The 25,171-nt window shown below is 32.8% G+C and overlaps 2 protein-coding genes across 3 annotated transcripts; one reads left to right on the top strand and one right to left on the bottom strand.

The window, feature by feature from the left end:
- Positions 1 to 737: 737 nt before the first annotated feature.
- LOC123654639 (band 4.1-like protein 5) lies at positions 738 to 5,167 on the bottom strand. 2 transcript variants are annotated; one of them, XM_045590533.1, is made up of 3 exons: positions 5,089 to 5,167; positions 4,841 to 4,975; positions 738 to 2,950 (listed from the first exon to the last, which is right to left on the bottom strand). In XM_045590533.1, exon 3 carries the CDS (start codon positions 2,930 to 2,932, stop codon positions 953 to 955), a length of 1,980 nt encoding a protein of 659 aa, XP_045446489.1. In that variant the 5' UTR covers positions 2,933 to 2,950; positions 4,841 to 4,975; positions 5,089 to 5,167; the 3' UTR covers positions 738 to 952. The 2 variants fall into 2 exon arrangements, with proteins under 2 accessions (XP_045446489.1, XP_045446488.1); XM_045590532.1 differs by having other exon boundaries at positions 4,841 to 5,161.
- A 3,619-nt stretch (positions 5,168 to 8,786) lies between these two features.
- On the top strand, positions 8,787 to 25,111 carry LOC123654338 (eukaryotic translation initiation factor 3 subunit G-like). Its single transcript, XM_045590250.1, has 6 exons — positions 8,787 to 8,935; positions 12,622 to 12,810; positions 13,600 to 13,764; positions 16,009 to 16,132; positions 24,268 to 24,479; positions 24,902 to 25,111. The coding sequence occupies exons 2-6, from the start codon at positions 12,622 to 12,624 to the stop codon at positions 25,043 to 25,045; spliced, it is 834 nt and encodes a 277-aa protein (XP_045446206.1). The 5' UTR covers positions 8,787 to 8,935; the 3' UTR covers positions 25,046 to 25,111.
- The last annotated feature ends 60 nt before the right edge of the window (positions 25,112 to 25,171 follow it).

Here is a 25,171-nt window from a genome sequence, read left to right as displayed (position 1 = left end):
ATATTAAAAAACTTAACACTTTTTTACCAAGGTAAATATTAATGATTTTTGCAAATGCACTATTAACGCGCCTAAATAAAATTTCAAATTAAGCTTGTTCTGTATATTTTACAATACTAATATTAAAAAACGTTAAAAAAATATCAGGTTACATTGGAATGTATTTGTTTTACAAAATGGAATACTTATTTAACCTTTTAATAAAAATGTTGAGTAAATAACATTTTTTTAGTATTAAAAAAATGAAGCATCTCGCTTTCGGTTTCCTTCGAAACTTAAAAGTGAAATGAAAAAGTGAAAAATTTATGTAAAAAATGAAGTTTATATTTTATAAGGCACATATTGTCACATATCGATCACTGACACCTGAAATTACCTAGTAATTTCGGAGCACCTCACGCTTTACTAAAGGTAGATATTAAATTTTAAAAAATACGGTTATAATAAGCAAGAACTTAAATATGAGTTAATAAACTAGACTGTGGACATTCAACGTATTAATATAAATTTTTTGGCGCCAGTTCCGTTTTTTTTTTTTCGTAAAAACATTAGGCGTGTAATTTATAAATATTATAGTCACGGCTATTTAGTTTTAAATAATAATTACCTAATAATAAATGTAGCATATAAAAAAAATATACGAATAAAACTATTTTAAACAGATTTTAATTGCTTACATTAATATTCGAAACAGTGAATACTTCTGTAATCATTGTTGCAGGCCGAATGAGATCATATTTATATGTCAAAAAAAAAATATTTTCAAGGACCACTAGATATATCAAACGTATGTACCTGTATTTAATTAATAGAAGCGATACTTGAAAACAATCTTATTATAGCTGTTCGAAATAGTTTTATTTCTTTGCTAACTCATAGATAATACAATTTAAGATAAGTTTTAACCAATACTTCTGTAATAAAATTTAGTCCCACTCATTACATATATTTCTTAAAGTTGTGTCGTTATTACAGATTTGCGATGGATGATCGTTATTTCCTTTTCTCCTATGCCAGAAGGAGAACTCGGTTCGGACGTGACCAGCCACGGAGAAAGTGATGATATCGGTTGAGATTTCGGAATTACGTCTTCAATCATTTCGGGTTTTGGTGAAGCTAGCTTAGTTTGGGAACGCGGTGGTTCAACCACAACAATAGAGACATACTGAGAATGATTTGGATTCGTTTCATTGAGTATTTTCGGTGATGGCGTAGAAGGTATCGAAAGATTTATATTGGATGACTCATTTATAATTTTTACTTCATTTTCTCGAGCTTTTAATATGTTATTGCATTTAAGTTGTCCAGGCGGAAGATTCTTTGTTGATGGTAAGTAACATTTACTTTGATTGTTTGGCACTTCCTTATCAACTGAATCTAATTGATCCTTTTTGACTTCGTTCTTTGAATCATCGTTGTTCAATTTTTCTTTTACCAAACTCATTAAAAGATCATTAAGTGGATTAAACTCAGCGACAGGTGAACAATTGCAGGAGGGTTTATTAATAACAAGCTGTGTTAAATTATTCTTTTTCTCTTCAGGTTTATCCATTTTGAAAAGAACTTTGTTGCTGATGGCATCATCTTTAGAAATAATTGTTTCCTCGGGATCTTCATCATTCAGAAGATTTTTAGTCGAAGGTTCACCTATCTCAGTTGCTTTAAGATCAGTTTCTACCAACGATTTGTGAGATTTCGCACTACTCTTTCGTGATAAGGCATCTAGTCCACATTCATTAGCAGCCGCTTCTGCTGAAGTGCTAGGTTCAGGTTGAGCAGGAGTTTCAGGTTTAGCAGTAGTATTTTGCTTCTCACGTTCTCTAAGGACATGGCTTTGCCTTCGAGCAAAACGTTGACTCGGTCTTCGTTCAAATTGAACAGTACGTCGCGCACGATTTTGTTGCGTTGTTTGATATTCGGTTTTACCGGAATATTGGAATCTCGATCCCATTCTAAAGAAGTTTTGCCTAGCCGAGGGACCTTTTACAGGGGCACGTAAGCGGAAGAAAGTGTGATGCTCCACAGCACATTTCCAAAGATGTTTACAGGCTTTTTCATTGTGAAGTCGAAACACGAAAGTATGTTCCTGTTCTCGCCCTTGATCATCATCTTCAACAACAACTAATGTCAATTTTTTTTTCTTGAAATCTAGTTTACTTATTTTAGGCCAGAAAAACAATCCAATCTTCTGTGGTCCCTCGAAAACAAGAATGCCGGTAGGTGTTAGGCCTAAGTGATACTCACATCCATCTTTGCCTAACACAATGTGCATATCAACACCATACATTTCGAGCCACTTAGCCTTGTTTAGATAGTTTACTTCTGCTTGAGCTGGTGTAAGACCTTTGTATTTTTTGTACTCCTCTAATATTTCAATCTCCATTTCTTCTGTTTGATTAGGTACAAATCGAAATTCAGATACGGTAGCCGGTGTATGAACAGACTCATCAAAATCACCTAATTCCGATTGCAGAGCTAAAGCTGCTAATTCTACTGCTGTTGAATGTGGACATTCAAGTTTGCTTTCTAGTATATCCTTCTTCAATTGTAAGAAAAATTGGTATCTGGTTAACTCTTCTCTTAAGTTATTAGGTTCTGATGAGTAAAATTTCACCTTGAGCCTCAAGGTATATGGTGGACCTATTTTTACTTGCTTTTTTATTGTCTTTGTTGGATCTAACCAATGCTTAACATTATTTGTATCAGTAAATTGCAAGCCAAAATAATCTTTTTCAATTAAATCTAGAGAGTAAAATACTTGTTCATAAAGATCACCGGCACTAGCTTTTTTAGACAAATTAATAGATAAGTCTGTATCATCAAGTAACATTACCTTGCATTGTATTAAATTTTTGTTGTTAGAAGTCTTTTGATTTTGTTTATTGCGATTCTGGCTAGATGATCTGCCTCTTCTGCTTAGAAATCGCAGCATTATCGATTCTTGTTAAACCTATTGGGAACAAAAAAAAAAAAAAAATTAGCCCTACAAAATTAATAAAAGGCCAGTATAATTATGTTCGCTTGCAAACGGAAATAAATCGACTTAAATTACATCAATATAATTATGTATAAATATAATATATATAGACGAAAAAATAGTCAAGTAATTTGCATTATCTAAGATTACTCAAAAAGTAGTAATCAGATATCGGTCAAATTAAAATGGGATCACAAGACAAGCATTAGCTTTCAATTTAAACAAGAATCATCAAATTCTGTACACCCAGTAAAATGTTGTGCGGTATAATTCAAAGTAGCTCAACAAAATAGTAGTCTAGTAAAGTGTTATTAGATATAATTCGAAAAGTACTAGTCTTCGAAAAGTAGTAGATTTTATTTAAATTTAAATTGGACCACATGATGAACATAATATCTTGCTTTTGACAAACAGAATGGAAGGAAATAATTACAGTGTAACATATATTTTTATTTTTTTGTAATATAACTAATAGATAAATAAAAATATTACAAATTAATAAAAGGTGTATGTATCCCATTCTTTGGAAGACTTTTGTATTTATATGTTTGTATTCGTACATGCTTGGCTGACTACACATAAAAGCATAATATGAATTAAACACTACAATAACGGCATTCGGGTCTATCCTCATAAAAAATGTATCTGAAAAAACTATTAAATTTTTTTTATTGCCTCTTAAAAATTCTGAAAAAGTATTATTGAGCCAAAGAAACTTTTTATATGTTTTAATAACTCAGAGAAATTGGAAGATTTGAGACTCTGCCAGAAGAGTTATTTAGAATTTATGAAACTTTCGTAACATTTGTAGAAACGTTGTGTGGCTACAAACAGAGTTATGCAGAGATTTTCTGAGTTAATTAAACATTTGCCTGAGGTGCGACTGTTAAGTTAGGTATTAAGAGATGTTTTTAGTTAGTAAATTTATAAACATTGTATAAATTAGAGAAACTATAAATAATATGTATTTAAACAATTAAATGTTAGGATATAGATGGCGGGAAATGTTAAAATATGGATTTTAACATTTCCTATATATGCCATCTATAGTGTCATTCACACTAGTGCTTAAATGTCGTTAATAGATGGCTGGATGGAAAATGGAATGGGAATAAATGGATGAAAAATAAATTTATAGTTTTTTTCAGATAAACTTTTCCAAAAGGGGATGGTTAACAGAGCACTCTTATTATTTATAAATTATTACTTTCAGACAAGCTTTGGGTTAAAAGTATTATGGAACTGAATGGTATGTAGGCAATGTAATATAATTCCTACCAGAAACATACTTATCAGTAAATATTTATAACTATAACCTTAAGTCAAGGAAGTCAGAGATAAGTTAATTAAATAGTTAAAAGAATTTAAATAATTGAATATAATAAACACTATAATAGCACATGCTCTATTAGCCTTGTCATAAACAACATTAAATAATTACTACTAGCAAAAGTAATTATGACAAAATTGTAACAAATAGTCCAAGTATCCTATCACCATACCTCACTCATGTTTCCATTTTATCAACAACACTCATAATTTATATTGAATATCAAATAGCAAAATTGATAACATATATCCCATTGTACTATATCGCGAAATATTAATTGCTCGATTATTTATTTTAAGGTTTTAATGGATGTAAGATTGTTTTAAATAATAATATTATACGAAGGCATTATATATAAAGTTCATCTTAAGTAACTGGGTTAAGTCAATACGCGCAGAATAACGTTCATCGCCTTGATTTAATAATACTTATACTTAATGATTTTCAAAGTGGGTGTTCATTGCATTGATAAAATCATTAATTAAACATATTTAAGCGTTAAAAAGTATATAAAAGTAAAGTCAAATACATACCACAAAATGAAGTGATTATAAATACCACGCGCAGCTTTAAGCAACAATCAGACAGCAAAAGTTTTAGACCACTAACATGGTCGCAATACTTCACTATAACTTCAAAATTGTCAGGTTACGATTTCTCAGTTTACGCTATCAAATTTTTACGTTATAAAATTGTAACAAGTTAGGTACTGTTCTTTAAAAATTGTAATTAATCTAATCTAATATGTTATCTGAGATTTCTAAGAACAAGTAGCACTAACTTAATATAAGTATGAACTTGACTCTTGACTTAGTAGGTATATAAGTGTATAATCTATGTATGAAACTATTGTATGAACTTATTCACAAGTTGACGCTGTCATAAGTCATTGGTTTATGTACCAGTATTTATGTGTATAATCTATGGGTTTATATGCTCCCAAGTGTTGCCTAACTAAACCTACTTGATGACACTTGACATATGTAAAATCTAATATATAAAATTCTCGTGTCGCAGTGTTTGTAGAAAAACTCCTCCGAAACGGCTTGACCGATTCTCATGAATTTTTTTGTGCATATTGGGTAGATCTGAGAATCGAACAACATCTATTTTTCATCCCCCTAAAAGTTAAGGGTAGTCCACCCCAAATTTTTTTTTAAATTTTTTGATAAATTATTTATTTTTTATTTTATTATGATTTGGCATTGAAATTGAATAAGTGAATAGTGTTTGCAGGCAAACGAAGAAAAACCCACTTCAATTATATCGACAAGTAATACAACGTAGGTAGACGAAAAAATAGTCGAGTAAATACGCATTATCAAAGATTACTCCAAAAGTTGTAATCAGATCTCGACGAAATTTAAGTGTGACCACATGGTAAACATCGGCTATCGATTAAATTAAAAATCATCAAAATCGGTACACCCAGTAAAAAGTTATGCGGATTTTCGAGAGTTTCTCCCCGATTTCTCTGGGACCCCTATCATCAGATCCTGGTTTCCTTATCATGGTACCAAACTAGGGATATCTTCTTTCCAACAAAAAAAGAATTATCAAAACCACATACATTATATATATATACGATCGAATTGAGTAACCTCCTCCTTTTTTCGAAATCGGTTAAAAATACATACAACCCTAAATTTTCACACTTCTACCACCAACCCCTATTTTTAAATAGCGTTTAGGGGCAAGACAACGTTTGCTGAGTCAGCTAGTAGTAATATAAAATTATAAATAAATATTATCTCCGGTTTCCCTTCAAAACTCAAACATAAATATATATTTAAAATTTTAATTATGCAGAATGTCCCGTAAGTAGTGGACCAACGGGTTATGGGCGGTAGTGAGACTTATTATCTAACAAAAATACTAAAATTTATAGTCCTAGGCTTTGTAGTTCTTGATTTATGCTTTTTTTCAAAATGTGGTGAAAATATTATCCACGCAAGCTAAATATTAAATTTCACCATATCCCTTTTTATTTTATTGTTATTTTTTGTTCAAGGTAGTGAAGAATACATAAGTCTTCCTAATTAAAATGATACTCAAGCATTATTAACAACAACAAAAAAATTAGACCAAAAAATAGGTACAAATTTTACGTTTAAAAGTTTACGAACCGAAGTGTGAACAAAGCTGGTGTAAAAAAAATGTATGGTAACCTTATGAAACTTTATTTTAAAAACATCTACATCTCATACAAATTACAAAAAGGTATAATTATCTGGAACAAATTAATTTTTTTCTTATTTTATTCAATATCATAGGATATTTTCAGGAGAAAATAAAAAATACGATTTTTGTAAAAACTCTTTTATTGAACTTTTTTTATAGTAAATGCTCAAAATGCCTTCCTCTTGCTCTTATGCATAACCAACACCTTCTTATAAAGTTTCTTCGTAAACGTCTACGAGCCCTCTCATTGGTTTTTACTATTTCAGCTACACTATTTATTTTTTCTCGTAACTCTCTTTCATTGGAAATATTTTTCTCGTAAACTGCTTCTTTGAAGTAACTCCATAAAAAATAATCCAAAGGATTCAAATCCGGAGAACTTGGAGGCCATGCAATAGTACCTGCACGTCCAATCCATCGATTGGGGTATCTTTCGTTCAAAAATTCAGTGACTTGTCGTGAATAGTGAGCGGGGGTACCGTCGTGCTGTAACCATATACTCTCGCGAACTTCTCGCGGTATATCTGATACTAAATTAGAAAGATCGTGTCTCAAAAAATGGAGGTAACGGACACCGATAAGTCTTGATGGCAATTCAAATGGACCGACGATTTTACCATCTAGTATTCCTGCCCACAAATTTACTCCAAGTTGGTGCTGAAAGTGATCCTCTCGGACTATTAGAGGATTCACGACACTCCGATAATGAAGATTATGCATGTTAAAGACTCCCATTCTTTTAAAACACGATTCATCACTCCATAATATGGAGTTAAAAAAATTTGATCTTGTCGGCATCGACGAAGCAACTCTCGACAAAAATTTACTTGTCGCTGATAATCAGCAGATAATCATGCTTGCACTCGCTGTATATGATACGGGCGTAAATTATTCCTCTTCAATATGCGAATGTACTGTACTTCTTGGAACACCACTGTGTCTAGCAATATGGCGAGTACTAGTTGAAAGATCTTCTTCTACTTCAGTCAGTATCTGACGTTCATCAACTGCTCTAGGTCTTCCTTCTTGATTTCCAATTCCAGGAATACGACCTTCATGGTAGGCGTTATTAACTCTCAAAAACATTCGGTGACCAGGATAGCGATCCCGATTGGGATAGCGTTCACGATACATCACACACAGCCATCACAGAGACCATAAATAAAAAAACATTTCTGCATATTCACAGGGAGTGTAAGTATTAGGCATTTTCCATCAAAAAACCGAAATCGAACAATATCCAAATCACAAGCAAAATCAATGTTCAATTCAAGCCTACTTCAACAAAGAATAATATCGTAATGACGGAATCGAATTAAACACGTGTGTAGTTCCGAGCTATAAGGAAGTCACTAAAAGAGTTGAGAGTTAAAGAAAAGGAGAGTGAGTTCGAATTTCGTCTATGATTGGCCGGAAACAATAGAAAAGAATTCCAGAGCCCATATGTGCAATAATTGTCGGAATAACATAATAAGTTGACTATCTGGTAACTTCTAAGTTTGAGCGCTGTACGCCAATTTAATATTTTTTTAATACTTTATACCACGGAGTTATACCTTTTTGTAATTTGTATGAGATGTAGATGTTTTTAAAATAAAGTTTCATAAGGTTACCATACATTTTTTTTTACACCAGCTTTGTTCAAACTTCGGTTCGTAAACTTTTAAACGTAAAATTTGTACCTATTTTTTGGTCTAATTTTTTTGTTGTTGTTAATAATGCTTGAGTATCATTTTAATTAGGAAGACTTATGTATTCTTCACTACCTTGAACAAAAAATAACAATAAAATAAAAAGGGATATGGTGAAATTTAATATTTAGCTTGCGTGGATAATATTTTCACCACATTTTGAAAAAAAGCATAAGTCAAGAACTACAAAGCCTAGGACTATAAATTTTAGTATTTTTGTTAGATAATAAGTCTCACTACCGCCCATAACCCGTTGGTCCACTACTTACGGGACATTCTGTATAACAAATAAGACTTAAAACTTTTAAGTTAAAACAGCTAATAAGTAACTTTTTGAAATAATGTTCTTTAAACTTTACACAAAACGTGTCTTAAAAATAAACTTATATATTAATATATTGTTGATGTTAATTGTTTACTGCTTTTATTAAATTCTTTGTTTTATCTCTAAAAATCCCAAATCCCTTTATGTAAATATAAATAAATAAAAATAAATAAATAAAAATAAGTAAATAAATATGTTGAAATTTTATGTTTTCTATCTGTTATTCTTATTTGTTAATCGGTAATCCGTTAATCGTGATATCTGTATATGTATAATCTGTAATTTCTAAAGTCTTAACAACCAGACATTGCTAAAATCTTTGTAATTTGTAATGTAATGTGTTAAAGTAGGCTGTACAATAAAAGCTTTAAATTTGGGTAAACCAAAATAAAATCTGAATTAAGGTGTTTCCAAGTGGTTAAGCTGAAAACGTAAGTTTCCATTACACTAAAGCAAAATTCTAAAGTTATTTTATCCGATAACAAAAAATAAGGTTATTGAATGACAAGTCGACATAATTAAGTTTTATTCTGTCGTGATAATTCGTTATCGCTTCTTTTCCTTCGTATCTCCACTCTTAACTTCATCTTATATATTTAAATTCAAATTAAAGCTTACTACGAGAAATGGCTGATGCCGTATTTAATTTAACCATTTTTTTATCTATTTAGATATATACATTTTTGATATGTACGAAGTTAGAAAAGTCCAGAATTGTCTGGCAAATTACTTTGAACTCTAGAAGATTAATTTTTTAGGCTTTAAAGGCATAAAAAGTATGAATAGGACTTAAGGCTGCTTTTAATAGTAGTGGCATTATATTTTTATCTATACTAATATTATAAAGAGGAAAGATTTGATTGTTTTCTTGCATTGAATAGGAGAAACTACTGAACCCATTTGAAAAATTATTTCACTGTTGGAAAGCTACACAATCTGTGGGTGACATGGGCTATATCGCGGGCTTCAAGCCAGAGGGGCGTATTAAAAAAAATGCGTTTTTTTTTTTATTACTTCAATCATTTCTAAGTTTATCAATACACCACCTCTGTTTTTTTCTTAACTGTAGGTAAATTATTTTAGAAAATATTAATAAAATACTTTTAGGCTTATAACTGAAGTCAGATATTATTTTCATGCCAGAAAGTCGTACCGTGGTCGTAACCACGAATGATGAATTGTGTATCGAACCATAAAGACGTCCGTATATACGATTTGATACGATTATCGATTTTTATATCACCTACCAATATAATGTCGTACCTACAGTATATGTACACCTACCAGTATAAGTTGCATGAATTTCACAATTCATAATGCAGCGACTAAACAAGGTTATTGTTATTTTTGGCCGGAATATGAAGGCAATCGCGGATCGAACGAAGTATCAACGTGTCTCTATAGTTATATTTCAAACCTCTCCAACGTCGATCACCTAATATCATTTTCTGACTGCTGTCCAGGGCAGAATAGAAATTCTGTGCTTGTTGCTATGCTAAATTATATCATAACATCACCTGAAAATGAAATTAGAGTCATTGACTATAAATTCCTTGAACCCGGTCACACCTACATGGAGTGCGACAACATGCACTCGACAATTGAACGAGCTTCTGAGTATGCCAAAAACTACACCCCTGATGACTGGCAAAATGTCATACGACTAGCCCGTAAAGACAAACCATATAATGTTCACGTTATGGAACACACAGATTTTTTGGATTTCAAATCACTGCGAAGTACTATTATTCCAAATGCAATTAAAGCCACTGATGGAACTGTTTTGCAATGGGCTAACGTAAGATGGTTACGATTAAATAAAGATATTCCCCATTCGTTTTATTTCAAATTTGATTACTGGGAAGAATTCAAAGAGGTAAAGTTAAAGGAGAGAGTGACAAGATCGGAACGTAATTCGCATCTTGCAAAACTGTACCCTGGACAAATTTTGTTAAAACAAATAAAACATAGAGATCTGATGGCTATGTGTCAGGATGGGACGATACCCAAGAATCATCACTTCTACTACGAAAAGCTACCTGTTCAGTCTGTATCAGAATCGTTGCCTCAGATTAGGCCTCGTCAAGATGATGACGAATTGGAATTATCTGCAACACGAGCCTCCTATTTAAGACGTCGGTCAGGGAAAAAGAATTAATAAGTACATTTTATAGATGTTTGAACTTCTCTCTTTTTTTATTTAGGTTTAGATCGGTCATTTGCTCGTACCTGCTCAAAATTATAACGGCATTGCAAGCAATTAAAGGGAAAGTACTAAGTGCAACTAAGCTATAATACCCTAGAAATTACGTCATTCGTGTTTTTTATCTTTATAGATTTTTTATAGTAGTTTATGCTATTTAGATAAACTTATTTTCTTTAATACCCACGTTTAATACTGTTCTAAACTTTTAGGCTATCATAGATCATTGCAATTCTGGAATGTTGATTAGGACCAAAGAAACAATAATTGTCATTGTAGTACTAGAGTGTTAATTATGCTAAGTTTTTGATTGCTTTTAAATGTTTATTTCTTAAACAAGATCCTTTTATAATAATAGTATTTTAAATAATTATGCTAAGATTTTGATTGCTTTTAAAAGTTGATTTGTTAAACAAGTTCCTTTTATAATAACAATATTTTAAATAATTATGCTAAGTTTTTGATTGCTTTTAAATGTTTATTTCTTAAACAAGATCCTTTTATAATAATAGTATTTTAAATAATTATGCTAAGATTTTGATTGCTTTTAAAAGTTGATTTGTTAAACAAGTTCCTTTTATAATAACAATATTTTAAATAATTATGCTAAGATTTTGATTGCTTTTAAAAGTTGATTTGTTAAACAAGTTCCTTTTATAATAATAATATTTTAAATAATTATGCTAAGATTTTGATTGCTTTTAAAAGTTGATTTGTTAAACAAATTCCTTTTATAATAATAATAATATTTTAAACTATTTTTGTGTCTTCTTTTATTTAACTACCATCGAAATTAACCCTAAATAGTCTTTACGTCTGTCTTAGAATAAAACTAATTTTATAGTTTTGACAAGCCAGATGGACGTGTAATCTTTAAAAATGGTAGAAATACTACATTTAATGAAATAATAAATATTTATTAATGACATTTTACGATATTTGTGCTAAGTTCAGATGTTTTTTTAAATATTTCATTGTATATAAAAGTTTTGTATTATACGTCCATCCGATAAAAGCATTTTCTGAGAAAAAATGACCTACGGTTTGCCTAAAACTGTCGAGCCAAATAGAAATAAGTGCAATATTGCAAGTTTTTAAATACTTACAAAAAAAATGAGCGTTTCACGTTCTTATGGAAGTACTTTCATAGACACATGTAAATTTTTAGCTAAAGAGATACATTGAAAAAAAAGTTATTAAGTTTTTTTGGTCTCCTGAAAAATAGGGGTATTGCTTATACGCCCCTCTGTCCTGAAGCCCGCGATATATTTTCAAAAAAAATTTGAAATTTTTGTTAAATACCCATGCGAAGCGGGGGCGGGATGCTAGTGCTAAAGAATTAGTTAATTTTACAGTTTCTTAATATTTGTCTCTTTGTATTTCATGTTTTTGTATTTTATTGAGCAATAAAGTATGAAATAAATAAATATATATATGTATTATTAGCTGCACTTATTGTTTTTACCCTCATAATTTCTAATCCCCTGAGAATGTCAAGATAAAAGGTAGGCTTTCTGTGTGATTCTGTATCTCCAATTATCTAAGCACCAAGTTTCGTCATAGTCAGTGTAGTAGTTTCTGAAGGAAAGAGTAACACATATTTCATCCATACATTCATCCATCCATCCTTAAAAACTTTTACAATTATCATATAAGTAAAGTTAAAACTGTTAAGATAAAAATTAATATTATGTGATATTAATGACAGTCCAACAAAATCTGGCAAAATAATAAGTTACTGAAAGCCATGAAACCAATGCATCAATTGAAATAATAAGTTATTTTGATACAAGATAAAACAACACTTATGAATCTGTAATGGAAGTACTTGCAATATGTCATATTCTATATCAACTTCTACATTAACTAATTAATCATATAATATATAAGTAATAATTTTATATATTTTTTAAGATGCCAGTTGCTGATGAAATCCAGTCTTCATGGGCTGATGAAGTAGAGATCGATCAAGGTGCCCTTCCCCCACCATCGGAAGTAGTTGAAAATGGCTTGAAAATTGTAACTGAATATAAATATGACAATGACAATAAAAAAGTAAAGATTGTTCGCACATATAAGATAGAAAAACGCATTGTATCAAAGGTAAATAGATGAATCAATATCTGCACAGGTTTTTACTAATTGGAACGAAGTTCCTTACGGCAGGCTTGACATTTGGCTGGGCCACCGAACTGAAAAAAAATGTGATACTAAAACCGTAAGAAAAATATATAACGGAAGTGGCATAATATCAGTCACACGACTGTGTAATATGACATCTGTAAAACTAAAATATTACTAGTAAACTTTTTTTTAAATTATTTATGTAATTTTATACTGTTGACATAAATAAATAAAGACGTTTTTTATTTCACTTAATAGTTTGAATTATTATTATTTTGTTTGATTTATTTTATTTTACGGTATTTGTTATTTTCAAAAATACTCAATTTCCTAAATATCCAATCAACAAAATTAAAAAAAATCAAGAACTAGAAAATATATATAAAATTCAACATTTTTTTTTTTCAAATTGTGTTGCTTCTATACTATCAGAAAAAACTTTCTGCCTAATTGGTGTCCCATGACACCACAATTTTTTTTATAATATAACACATTTTTTTAATAAGAGTAACTACAGAGTTTCTTGCCGATTCTTCTATAAATATAATAAAACTCTAATTAGTAAATGATAATACAAAAGTGGTTTGAAGTTTGAAACCGGCTTGAATGAGGTAGTTTTTTTCTATTTTTATTGTGACTACCAAAGTTGTATATTATTTAATTGTCTTAAGTAAAATATGATTTCGAAATTTTATTTAATTGTATAATTTGTATTTTTTACTTGCATTTAACTGTATAATTAATTAATATTTTCTTCTATTAAACAAGAGCATAGCGAAACGCAAAACTTGGAGTAAATTTGGAGATTCTGCGAATGACAAGCCTGGCCCAAACCCAGCAACAACAAACGTTTCCGAAGATGTTTTCATGCAATTTATTACTTGCAAAGAAGAAGCGCAACGTCCAGATGAAGGTGGTCTAGAGGCATTGAAGGTAAATACTTATATTATTTATTGTATTAGAAAAGTTGTTTAATTATTTTAATTTTTATTTGTTGCATGTTATTCTTTATAATTTCTAATCATTATTAATCTCTTCCTTGATTTATTTAATGGTATTTGTCTGGAATAATTTATTTCATTATTTAACTTCACTTTGCTAGTTAAACATTACTGTTTAAGATTTGTAAAACCATAAGTTTTAGTTTATTAGTTGTGGTAAAACAAGCCCCAAAGGCCTTACTTTATACTTACCTTGGTGACAATGAAGGATTCACAGTGTCGTAGGGCATGTCGGAAGGTAGTAATTTTTAACAAACTACATCATAGTTGCTTACAAATAATAATTTAAAAACCTAAGACGTACAAGAGATACATCTGCACATCTGTACAGTATAGTTCGCGTCATGTAAAAAGAACGCTGAAAGAAACTGGACGGGTGCGTTTGCGCATGGGTATACTCGCGCACAAAAGTACTACTGTTTTATTTTTTAATTAGGCTTTCACTCGCGGCTTCGTATAATGGTTATTGGTAGGTACATTAAAAAATACTAGAAATACAAGTGCGAATAATTCGGACTAAATAAGTATAATAATTATCACTTTACAAAATCACAATTTTTGTTTAAACAAAAGCAATAACAAATTTTTTAGTTATTGAAATGTCGTATTCAAAAATATTAATTATCTGTACTCTCGATTTTCGTATCTTAATAGTTTTTATGTGTTTAAAATGATAAATTGATATTTGTTTTTTAGTGAGATAAATAGTAAATGGAGAATTTTGTAATTTAAAACTTTTGTGCGCGATAATATTTTGAGTCGACGTCGAACTGTCCAACCAATAGTACACCGGCAAACATGCGACACGTGATAAACACTCCCGTCTCCTACCCCATACCACCAAACAGACCGATAAATCGCTTCTGCGCAGCTTCAAGGCCAGCGTTCTTTTTACATGATGCGAACTATACCAGACAAAATTAAGCATGCACCATTCAAATTTCAATATGTTTTTCTCATTTTAAAGATCAGATAAAAATTAAACCTGCACCAGTCATGACGAAAGTTCATTGGTTTGTCTTTACGCTTTATTTTTTTTTTATACAACGAGGTCGTCAGGTTTTATATTACCCCAGGAGCCACGACTTCAGAAGTAATTTCTGTTAGCTGATGTACCTTATGAAGATGATTTAGTTCCAACGTACCCTTTATGAAGGCAAACAATGTTAAAAAAAATTTGACGCCCTTTAACCAGTTGTCTATTTTCTGTATCTAAATACAATAGTAACAATTCCGAGACGTTGAAAATTTCTATCCAAGTACACAACTTCTAATTAATGACTAAAAACTGCACCTTTAAATCATCGGGGAAACGACGGACAATATAAAATAGTTAAAATTGCAATTTAAAAAATAATCAGAACGTTTAAAGAATTGGAAAAAGTGAATTTCGTGATTATTACGAATTATTCGTTTCCTTTGCTTACGTTTTTATTTTTGGTCCAGCATATATTTTTCAAATTATTTTCGAAAAGTTTTCAGTGTAAATGTAAACATTACGAGATAATCTCTTTAGGAAATTACTTTATTAGTACTTCATTTACTATTTTCGTCAGTATAATGACACTGATATTGATATTTAAACAGTGCATACTTTGTTTTGTCGGGGACTAAATAATTGTACTTATAATATGGCAAGTCATGTTAATAACATGAAACTTGTTTGGATATGAAGTAAAAGAGAAATAAAATAAAATTACAAAGACTTAAAGTAAGTTTTTGTTACTATTTCAACCAAAATTAGACTATCAATAAAGACAAATGCTTAAAAATGCTTGATTACTTGAAATTGATTACAACAATTATTTTTTTAGAGATTTCTGTTCTGTTCAATCCTGATTCTAATTGTTTGTCGTGTCTAAAGAATAAACAGAATTTCTGTTTCTGAAAATTTTTAGCTGTATAAAGTAAATATTTCATTTTAACTCGAAATATAAATTTTAGCATTCACTTAGGTAGATAAAAAAGTAAATTTTGTCAGAAATTTGGGGACCCACGTAAAGTCGGGTGTTCGGGGCTTGGGCCCGTATGACCCTTATGGTAGAGATGGAAATGAGAATTCATTAGAAACTTGTTAAATGTGCCCTAAACTTACTTATTTTTAAAAATATATTTTAAGTGTTTTTACTTTTTTTTTAGGAATTATAAATGAACATTTTTATTTTTTGAATTTTAGGCAAAACCAAATAAAGTCCTCGTTAAATGTCGTACTTGCCATGGTGAACATTGGACCACAAGCTGTCCATTCCAACACACGGAGCTTGCTCAGGCAAAAGCTAATGAAGCTGCTAAAGCAGCAGGTATGTTTAATAACCTTTTGTAAATACATACTTATATGTCATTCCATTTCTACCAAATTTAGTTATTTTAAATCCCATTCATGTTAATAGATATTTAATAACTATTTGTGATTTCGGTTTTCCTTTATATCATCATCATCAACATCATCATCAACATCATCACTTCAGCCTATCGCAGTCCACTGCTGGACATAGGAGTCTACAAGTTTGCGCCAAAAATGGCATGAACTTATGTGTGTTGCCCATAGTCACAATGCTGGGCAGGTGGGTTGGTGATCGCAGGGCTAGCTTTTTCGCACTTGAGACTGCTGCCCGTCTTCAGCCTGTGTATTTCAAAGTCAGCAGTTGGATGGTTATCCCGCCATCGGTCGGCTTTTTAAGTTCCAAGGTGGTAGTGGAACTGTGTTATCCCTTAGTCGCCTCTTATGACACCCACGGTAAGAGGGGGGGTGGCTATATTCTTTACTGCCGTAGCCACACAGCATTTCCTTTATAATTTTCAATCAATTCAATTCAATTCTTTATTGTATGGCTTTATTTGATAATTTTATCATCTCTTCTTGGGGGTTAATTTTATCATGAAAATAAATAGTGATCATTATTTATTAATTGTTAAATCTCAATTTCTTCTTCTTCTTCTTCTGTAATTTATGGCATGTTAGCGTCGCAACTGTTCGTTGTGCAACATTCTGCCAGTGTCAAGTATGAGATTATGTAAATTACGGTGGAAACTACTTTTTGACGCAAGAAAAGACAATTGTTTGGGTTTTGTTGCTTGCAGACAAATATAACAAAGATTTTAGTAATTATCAGGGAGTTATACATCTAGGGTAGGGTCTAAAAATAATTCTACCCTACATTTTATCTAACTATCTAATATAATTTAATAGAGTATTCCACTATGTTCGAAAAAGTACTTCAAAATGTTGATTTTATAATAAAAAGCCACAAAAAAAAAAATATATTTCGGCAAAATACACACGCTATCATGCCATACAATTAAATTACATTTTAAAACTTTTTTATTTCCGTGAAAACGCTATCAATCCTTTGGTGACGTAATATTGTTAGCAATAAAAGTCGTGTATGACGTATGTAAGACCAAACTCGTTCAATACGTCGAAAGTTCAATACTTTATAACATATACTCTTTCTCGTTCAACGTTAACAGCTACAAATATTTGGTGTTTTTGTGTAAAATAATGAATTAAAATAGCTATCGTTGGTGTGTAGTGTCTAGCTGTACAAATACTAGCATTAAAAAAACCATTAAGTCTTAATTTGGCAGTAACATAAGGAATAAAACATAACCTAACTCTTTCTAACATTATTTTTCAAATCAAGTATACCTACATAAAAAAAAAAAAAAAAAAAAAAAAAAAAAAACGGTATAATATAACAAGTAATAATTACAAAGATGTTTTAACATTCCGAAATTCGGCAGAACAGAAGTCTGGGTTATTACATGCAAAAACATGCAAAAAACCTTGCAACCATCCTTGAATAAATTTTTGGCAGATTCGTACTACCTTTTGATAGCTTTTACAAAACCTTTTTGCGTTTTAATAAATAAATAGGTACAAATCAAATGCACTGAAGAAAGAGCGCAAGTATTACTCCTTGAAGTTAAAGTTGATAGATATGTATCTAGCTGTTTACAGCTCTGACAGAACTTTGTTTTTGTTATTGTTTGTATGACGTCATATCATGGCGGGTCGTGTTTTAGGTCACGTGATATACATATTAAGATATACGACTTTTAATTTCAATATAATAAAACAATAATGTGCTTTTACGATTACAAATCAGAGTATTTAAGTGTATTTTTACATAAATTTTTAATTTTTATTAAATTTTATAATTTATTTTCACTACGGAAAGTACCCTATTATTTATTTCAATAAATAGCATACAGTCTTTGCCTCAAATTCATAAAAATTATAATTTAATGTTATTAATATTAATATAATTTGGATAAGAGAAATATCCATTCGGAGTTGTTGTAAAAGTTTAGTAGAGAGGAAACATTCGTAGGAAGACGGATGTTCAATTCAAGAAGAAGATTGTATATAGTGAATGTGTTGTTACGACAGGCGAAGAAAATATGGTCGAGGGACCCCTCGTCAAAACCACACTCGCACAGAGAGGAGTCTCTTATTCTAATTTTATTTAGAAAGACTGGGGTATAGCAACGGCCTAAACGAACTCTACATAAAATAGAGACAGATTTTTTATTCAATTTCTTGAACTTTGAAAACCATGGTTTTCTTGGAATGATGGGTTGGAATGAGGCAATAAAACCTTCCTTTTATTTTGTTGGTTTGATCCCAGTCGTTTTGACAAGATTGGTATGCTTGTCTCTGGGGAAGATTGAGGATGTCACAAGTTTGATACCTGTAGTGTTTATTGTCCACCTGATGGAAAGTAGCCTGCTTTGCAAGAGATTCCGCTACCTCATTACCTCTAATGCCTGAGTGTCCTGGGATCCAAACTAAAGTAATGTTTAGGCCTTTACTTGAACTTTTTAATAGAGAGTTTCTAATATTTAAGATGTTATCACTGTTTAATTTATTATAAATAGGGTTGATAATAATGGATTTCAGGGCACTTTTTGAGTCAGAAAAGATGACAGCGCTAGATATATTATGGCTCTCTATAAATAGACAAGCCTCTAATATACCCACACACTCACCAGTAAATACAGATGAATGGGGAGGACATTGAAATTGCAGGGCAATTTTCGAATTTTGGTAATAGACAGCTGCACCTGTTTTTCCTAATTCTGTCAATTTGGATGCATCGGCAAAGAATATGTGGCTGTTATTCCATCTAGCTGGCTACCTCTGAAGTAAAAATAATGTTATTATGGAGGGATTCTTCGGCGAAACCACCATCTCGTACGGAATTTCATCCAAACACAGTTTCGGAAAGGTTTGGATAGGAGAGTCCTGTTCTACGTAGCGCAGTTTTTTAAACTATTGATTAAAAGGGGAGTCTATGATATAAGGGGAGTTTATGATGCCAATAGGACGAGGTAAGGCAGAGGTTGTATAGACACTCAAGTTCCTTCTTAAGTGGATGATTGGAGCGAGCATTTACACGGAGTAAAAAACGACCAACAAAAACTGAAAACGGATAAAGAGGGGTGGTTCACCGCACTCTACTTGCAGTGCGTTAATGGGGGTAGATCTCATACACCCGAGGACACAACGAAGTGCCCTAGACTGTAAGGAGTCTAAAGCCCTAAGAGAGGATTTATATGACGGTTTGAGGAGGAAGGTGCCGTAGTTCAGGGCACTTCTGACTATGGCGTGATATAAATTTTTTGAGTAAATGGGTGAGAACCCCAAAAGACTCCAGATAGCGCCTTTATTATTTTTAAGTTACGTTCTCATTTTTTAATTATGTGCTCTATTTGTTTGATCCCAGTTAGTTTAGAATCTAAAATTAAGCCCAAAAATTTTACCGAACCACAAACTGGGATAGATAGACCTTCAATCTTCAGACTTACTAGAGGTATTTTTTCTTCCTGCTGAATGTTACAACGTTACTCTTTGAAGCAGACAACTGAAGGCCCCTCTCTTCCAGCCAGAGTGAGAATGAGTCGAGGGAGATTTGTAATGACGATGAAGCTTGGGAGATTGAGGTCGATGAAATGTACAAAACTAGATCATCTGCATATTGTAATATTTGACAGTCGGGGCTAAGCGAGAGATGGAGAGAAGAAGTATAAAGATTGTACAGGAGAGAATTGAGTACACATCCCTGAGGGAGGCCTTTCCATACAAGGCGTGTACCGAGGTTCTGATCCGGGTCCCGTAGCGTAACCTCTACACATTAAAATACTTCATAGTACCCGTATTATCTTTTCTGGGATACTTAGCTGTTGTAGCTTGTACCTGAGTACAGAAAGAATCACGTTGTCGTATGCAGCCGTAATGTCAAGAAATGCAGCCAACACATATTCATTCCTGTAGAAAACTATTCTGAGGTCAGTAACAAAAATGCCTAAACTGTCTTTAGTACATAGACCTTTTCGAAAACCAAACTGGGAGGAAGGAAGTAAACTGTTTTTTTCTACATACCATTTCAGACGGTTTTTTAAAAGATGCTTGAATATTTTGGAAAAAGTAGACGAGAGAGCAATAGGGCGGTAGTTATCACTTATCTCAGGTGGTTTTCCGTGTTTTAGAATAGGCATTATTATTTGAGTTTTCCATTCATTAGGAATGTAATTAAAATCAAAAAAGCATTAATTAAATTTAGAAAATATTTTAAAACAATTTTGCCGACCTTTATCAGAAAAGAGTAAGGGAAACCGTCAACTCCCGGAGCTGAATCTTTGACACGAGAGAGGACAGATTGGAGTTCAAACATAGTGAAATGGTGATCTATGGCATGCGTTGTTCACGCATAATGGACCACCTTTGCGTCTAAATGCGGAAAATCGAGCCCAACACAAATACAAATACAAAATACAATGGCATGCGTTGATGTTAAAAAGGTACGATCTGTGTGAGAGAGGTCATTGAGGTTTGGAGCAAATAGAGGAGCTATTTTATCAAAAAGGTTTCCTGCTACAATTTCAGAAATGCCGGGTGAATTTCGATAAGAGAGACCGTGCTTAAATCTATTTATTTGATTCCAAACTATACTGGAGCTGGTGTCTGGTGAGAGGGATGCACAGAATTGACGCCAACGGCGGGTCTTTTTTCTTCAGAGAACACGTTTCGTCTTGGCAGCAATTCTCTGATAGTTTATTAAATTGCTATCTGTCATATTTTGTTTATAATCCCTTTCTGCATTTTTCCTAGATTTTATCATGTCTGTGCACTCCTTATCCCACCAGGGCGGAGATGGTATTTTACCGGTTGCTGACTTTTTCAAAGGAATATTTAAATCAGCCGATTCTGAAACAGCCTTACAAAACTCCTTGTAACACAAAGATTTTCTGGAGTGATATGAGGTAATGATTGAACTTTATTTTCCAACAGTTTTTTGTACTTGTCCCAGTTGGCGCCAGACATCCTATATTTTAGTAGGGGTGGAAGTGGAAGTTGAGGGTAACATCTTAACGGGTAACAAGTAATAATAGGATAGTGATCACTACCAAATGTACTATCACGAATGTTCCACTTTAAAATAGTTGCTAAATCGTTTGAACATATTGTTAGATCTACACAACTCTTCCTTTGTCCAGGAGGAGTCATTCTTGTAGGTCGGCCATCACTAAGGATACAGAGACCCTAACACCTCGAGCATTCTCCTATTTCACTGCCAAAGGAGTCGTTTGTGTCTGATCCCCACATACTATTATGACTATCTCCTAGGATTAATAATAGCAGAGGAGAAAAGAGCATAAAGACATCGCGTAAAAAAAGAAGGATAGAAGGGTTTGGGTGGGGGAGGTATATAGAAAGAATATATCTTTTATTTTTATACCAACAATATTTGTGTCATTGCTATTGTGACCAGGGATGGTAAGATAAGTAGATATAAATTTATTATTAACAAAGATCGTCGATCCTCCATAGCCGATCATCACGATATGATGAAAAACCCTGAAGAAAGAAGCGATGATCAGGTTCCAACCAAGTTTCTGTAATGCATATAATGGTGGGGCTGAGAGTATTTGTGAGGTGGATAATTTCATGTTTCTGGATGCTCCTAGCGTTTCACTGAAGAAACTTGAGTGGGTGCATTGAAAAGATTTAGAATTGAGATGAGTTTTGTTACTACGTGGTCTGTTATTGTAAGTTCATTTTTACTAAGAATATCTACTTATAATGTTAGAAGTAGGTTATTAATATTAGAAGATTCAATATCTATTCTAGAAGTATTATTTAATACACATCCATTTTATGATTCAGGCATATTAAATTCGTTTAAGATATCTTGGTGCGCTTTTTTTTTTTTATACATAGATAGGCTGGCGTTTGACCGCTATTTCACCTGATGATAAGTGAAAATGCGGTCTAAGATGGAGCACGCTTACCTAGAAGTAACCTATTCACTCGCGACTTAAAGATCCCCAGGTCATAGCTTTCCGATAAAAAACCGACAGGCCGGCCACCCTACGCCGATGATGTAAGCTTTGCAGCTTTGTGGCGACCAGTGCATCGTCACCGACGAGCCTCCTGGCTCGTCTCTCAATTGATTCAAGAAGCTCCAGCTGGTACTTGGCTGAGCCATCCCAAAGATGAGAGCAGTACTCCATGCATGATCGAACTTGTGCTTGATATAAATTCAGAAGCTGTTCCGGAGTGAAGTACCGTCTTGTGCTTGATATAAATTCAGAAGCTGTTCCGGAGTGAGAACCTTCGAGAGGACGCCCAGTTTTTTGGCAGCTGTTTGAGCTTTTGCCTCTATGTACGAGCCAAAATGGAGGGTGGATGTTAGAGTAACGCCAAGAAGCTCCAGGTGGCCGGATATGGGCACGGGCACACCTCGGAAAGAGGGAGTTAGTTGGAAAGGACTCCGTTTTGCCGAGAAGAGACACGCCTGGGTCTTAGAGGCGTTGAACTTGACCAGATTTGCGTCACCCCAATCAGAGACGGCTTTAAGGGACAAGTTCAGACGCTGAATCATGGCTTCCCTTAGCGACTGGATCTCAGACCCGCTCGCTCGTGCGTCGGACATGTAACGCTCGACAACGGTGCTGTCATCTGCATACCCAAAGGTCCCGGGTTTGAGCAGGTCGTTGATGTGCAGCAAGAATAGCGTTGCCGAGAGTACAGATCCCTGAGGGACCCCGGCATTGATGACCAAACGATCGGACTCGCAACCGCTTGTTTATCATAGTCCGGTGATAAAATAGGACGTTGTTTACGGGTGGCAAAAACAGTTTTCTTAAATGAAGTTGTAGGGATTGAGGGGATTCTATGAGGTGGGTTTATATTTAGAAGGGAGGAACTATTTGTAGACTGCGATATCTGCATAATTATAATCTATATGATAGAGGAATAGTCTTGGATGCTTCCTCATAAGAAATGTTTCTCTTTGCCATTATTAATTTAATATTTGTTTATCTTATGTATTCAGGACAACTCTTACTTATAGCAGTGTGTCCTCCTGAACAATAAAGACAAATGGGGTCGTCTACTGTGCTTGGGCATCTACAGTAATTAAAACACTGGATAGTTGGGTATTTATAAAGGTCAACTTTTAGGGCCATATAGAAGCAGAGAACTCGGGGAGGTAATGTCTGTCCTTCAAAAGTTAGTATCACAGATTGTGTTGGTTTCCACTCTGGAATGCCATTATTAATTACCTTTCAGTTGATCCTACGCATTTTTATAATTTTACCACATCCTTTGGGACTTCCAGATTCTCTGCAATCTCTTCTATGGACCAGTCTACGGGTATTTCTCTTACGACACCCATTCGTGATGTTGTAGGTGGGGATGGAAGTACTGTATCCGTTTTGTATTGCTAAGGGATGAGTCATAAACGAATTGGCATCTTGAAGGGTATTGAAAGTTACAGAGACTGTTACGGCCTACTCGTTTTAAGCCATCATTTGCTATACCTGAGAAGTGATGGGTTTTTAGGAATTGACCAAATTTTATAGGGTTTAAAGTAGTGTTAGCTGCTGGGTCACTTTCATTGCGAGACACATGTACTAAATAAGGAGGCTTGTCCATGTTGGAATCGCGGATTCTGTAATCACTTTGCTTAGCCTGCTTATTTGGTATTGTACCTTTGACTGACTCAAGGGAGCGTTTTTGCCAACTTCGTTTTCAACTGCTGTAAAAGATGATAGTGGAGCGTATAGGATTGGGGTAAAAGAAAAATCTGAGGCATTTTTGTCCGGCGGAGCCGTTGGGTTAGGAGGATCGTTATCCTCCATGATTTAAAAAGAAAAAAAAAAACGTACGAAACAAAAACTAAACACTTACCAGTATACTGCGACAACACAAAATATATACGTAAATCTAAACAACCAAAAACCAAACTGTAAACACAAGAAAATGCCAAGAAAGAAACAATGTTTGCTAGAAAAAACAAACCCGCTTGACACTTGAAAGCAGAATCCAAATTCTTCATTTAATTTACCTTTTCAGTGTACACTATTTTACTATTCCATTTATGAATAAAGTTTACTATATAATATAGACAATTATTTCTGTTTACAGAAGCCAAAGCAGCCACGTCATCTAACAAATATGTAGCTCCAAGTGCACGTGAAGGTGCTGTCCGTAGCGCCGGTCGTGATCCAAATGCAAGACGTGATGATTTGACCGCTATCCGTATTTCCAACCTTAGTAACTTTGCAATTGAAGCTGATCTTGATGACCTTGTAAAAGGTTTTGGACCTGTACATAAATTGTACCTTGCTAAGGAAAAGGTATGATATATACTTGCATGTTACATTGACTGGCTATTAATTACTACTGAGTGAGATCAAATGATATCAATACATTGTGTAACATTGTATTTTTGTGCATTATGTATTTTAAATCACAAGAAAGGTAAATGTTCAAAATAGTGGTCCCCAATGAAAAACTACACACAATATGTTATTATAATTATATGAAAATTGAATTATATTTTTATTGTACCTATATATCAATTATCATTTCCCAAATAACTTAGATATTTTTATCCTAAATGTTGAGATTCAGCCCTACATTATATTTAAAGGTTTTTAAATTCTAGATCATACATATACATTTTATAAGTGTCTTTGTGATTAATCTAATTTAAATTATTTCAAATATGCATTATTTAATAACATAACTATAACATATTTTTTAATTTTATTTTCAGAGCACTGGCCAATGTAAAGGATTTGCCTATGTACATTTCAAATTCCGAGCTGACGCTGCTAAAGCTATTCAAACTTTGAATGGTTACGGTTATGATCACTTAATTTTGAATGTGGAGTGGTCCAAGCCCCCTCAAAACAATTAATGTTTTGTAACTTATAACAACTTTGTCATACATTACAGATTTTGAAATAAATTGAAAGTATCAATATTTTGTTTCTTTCTTTCAACATATCCAATTAGTTGCAAAAGCCTATCATTTGATAACTAA

This window comes from Melitaea cinxia, chromosome 6 (genome assembly GCF_905220565.1).
Source record: "Melitaea cinxia chromosome 6, ilMelCinx1.1, whole genome shotgun sequence".
Taxonomy (NCBI): Eukaryota; Metazoa; Arthropoda; class Insecta; order Lepidoptera; family Nymphalidae; genus Melitaea; species Melitaea cinxia.
Note: the sequence above shows the minus strand (reverse complement) of the source record. Positions and strands in the feature narration are given on the sequence as shown.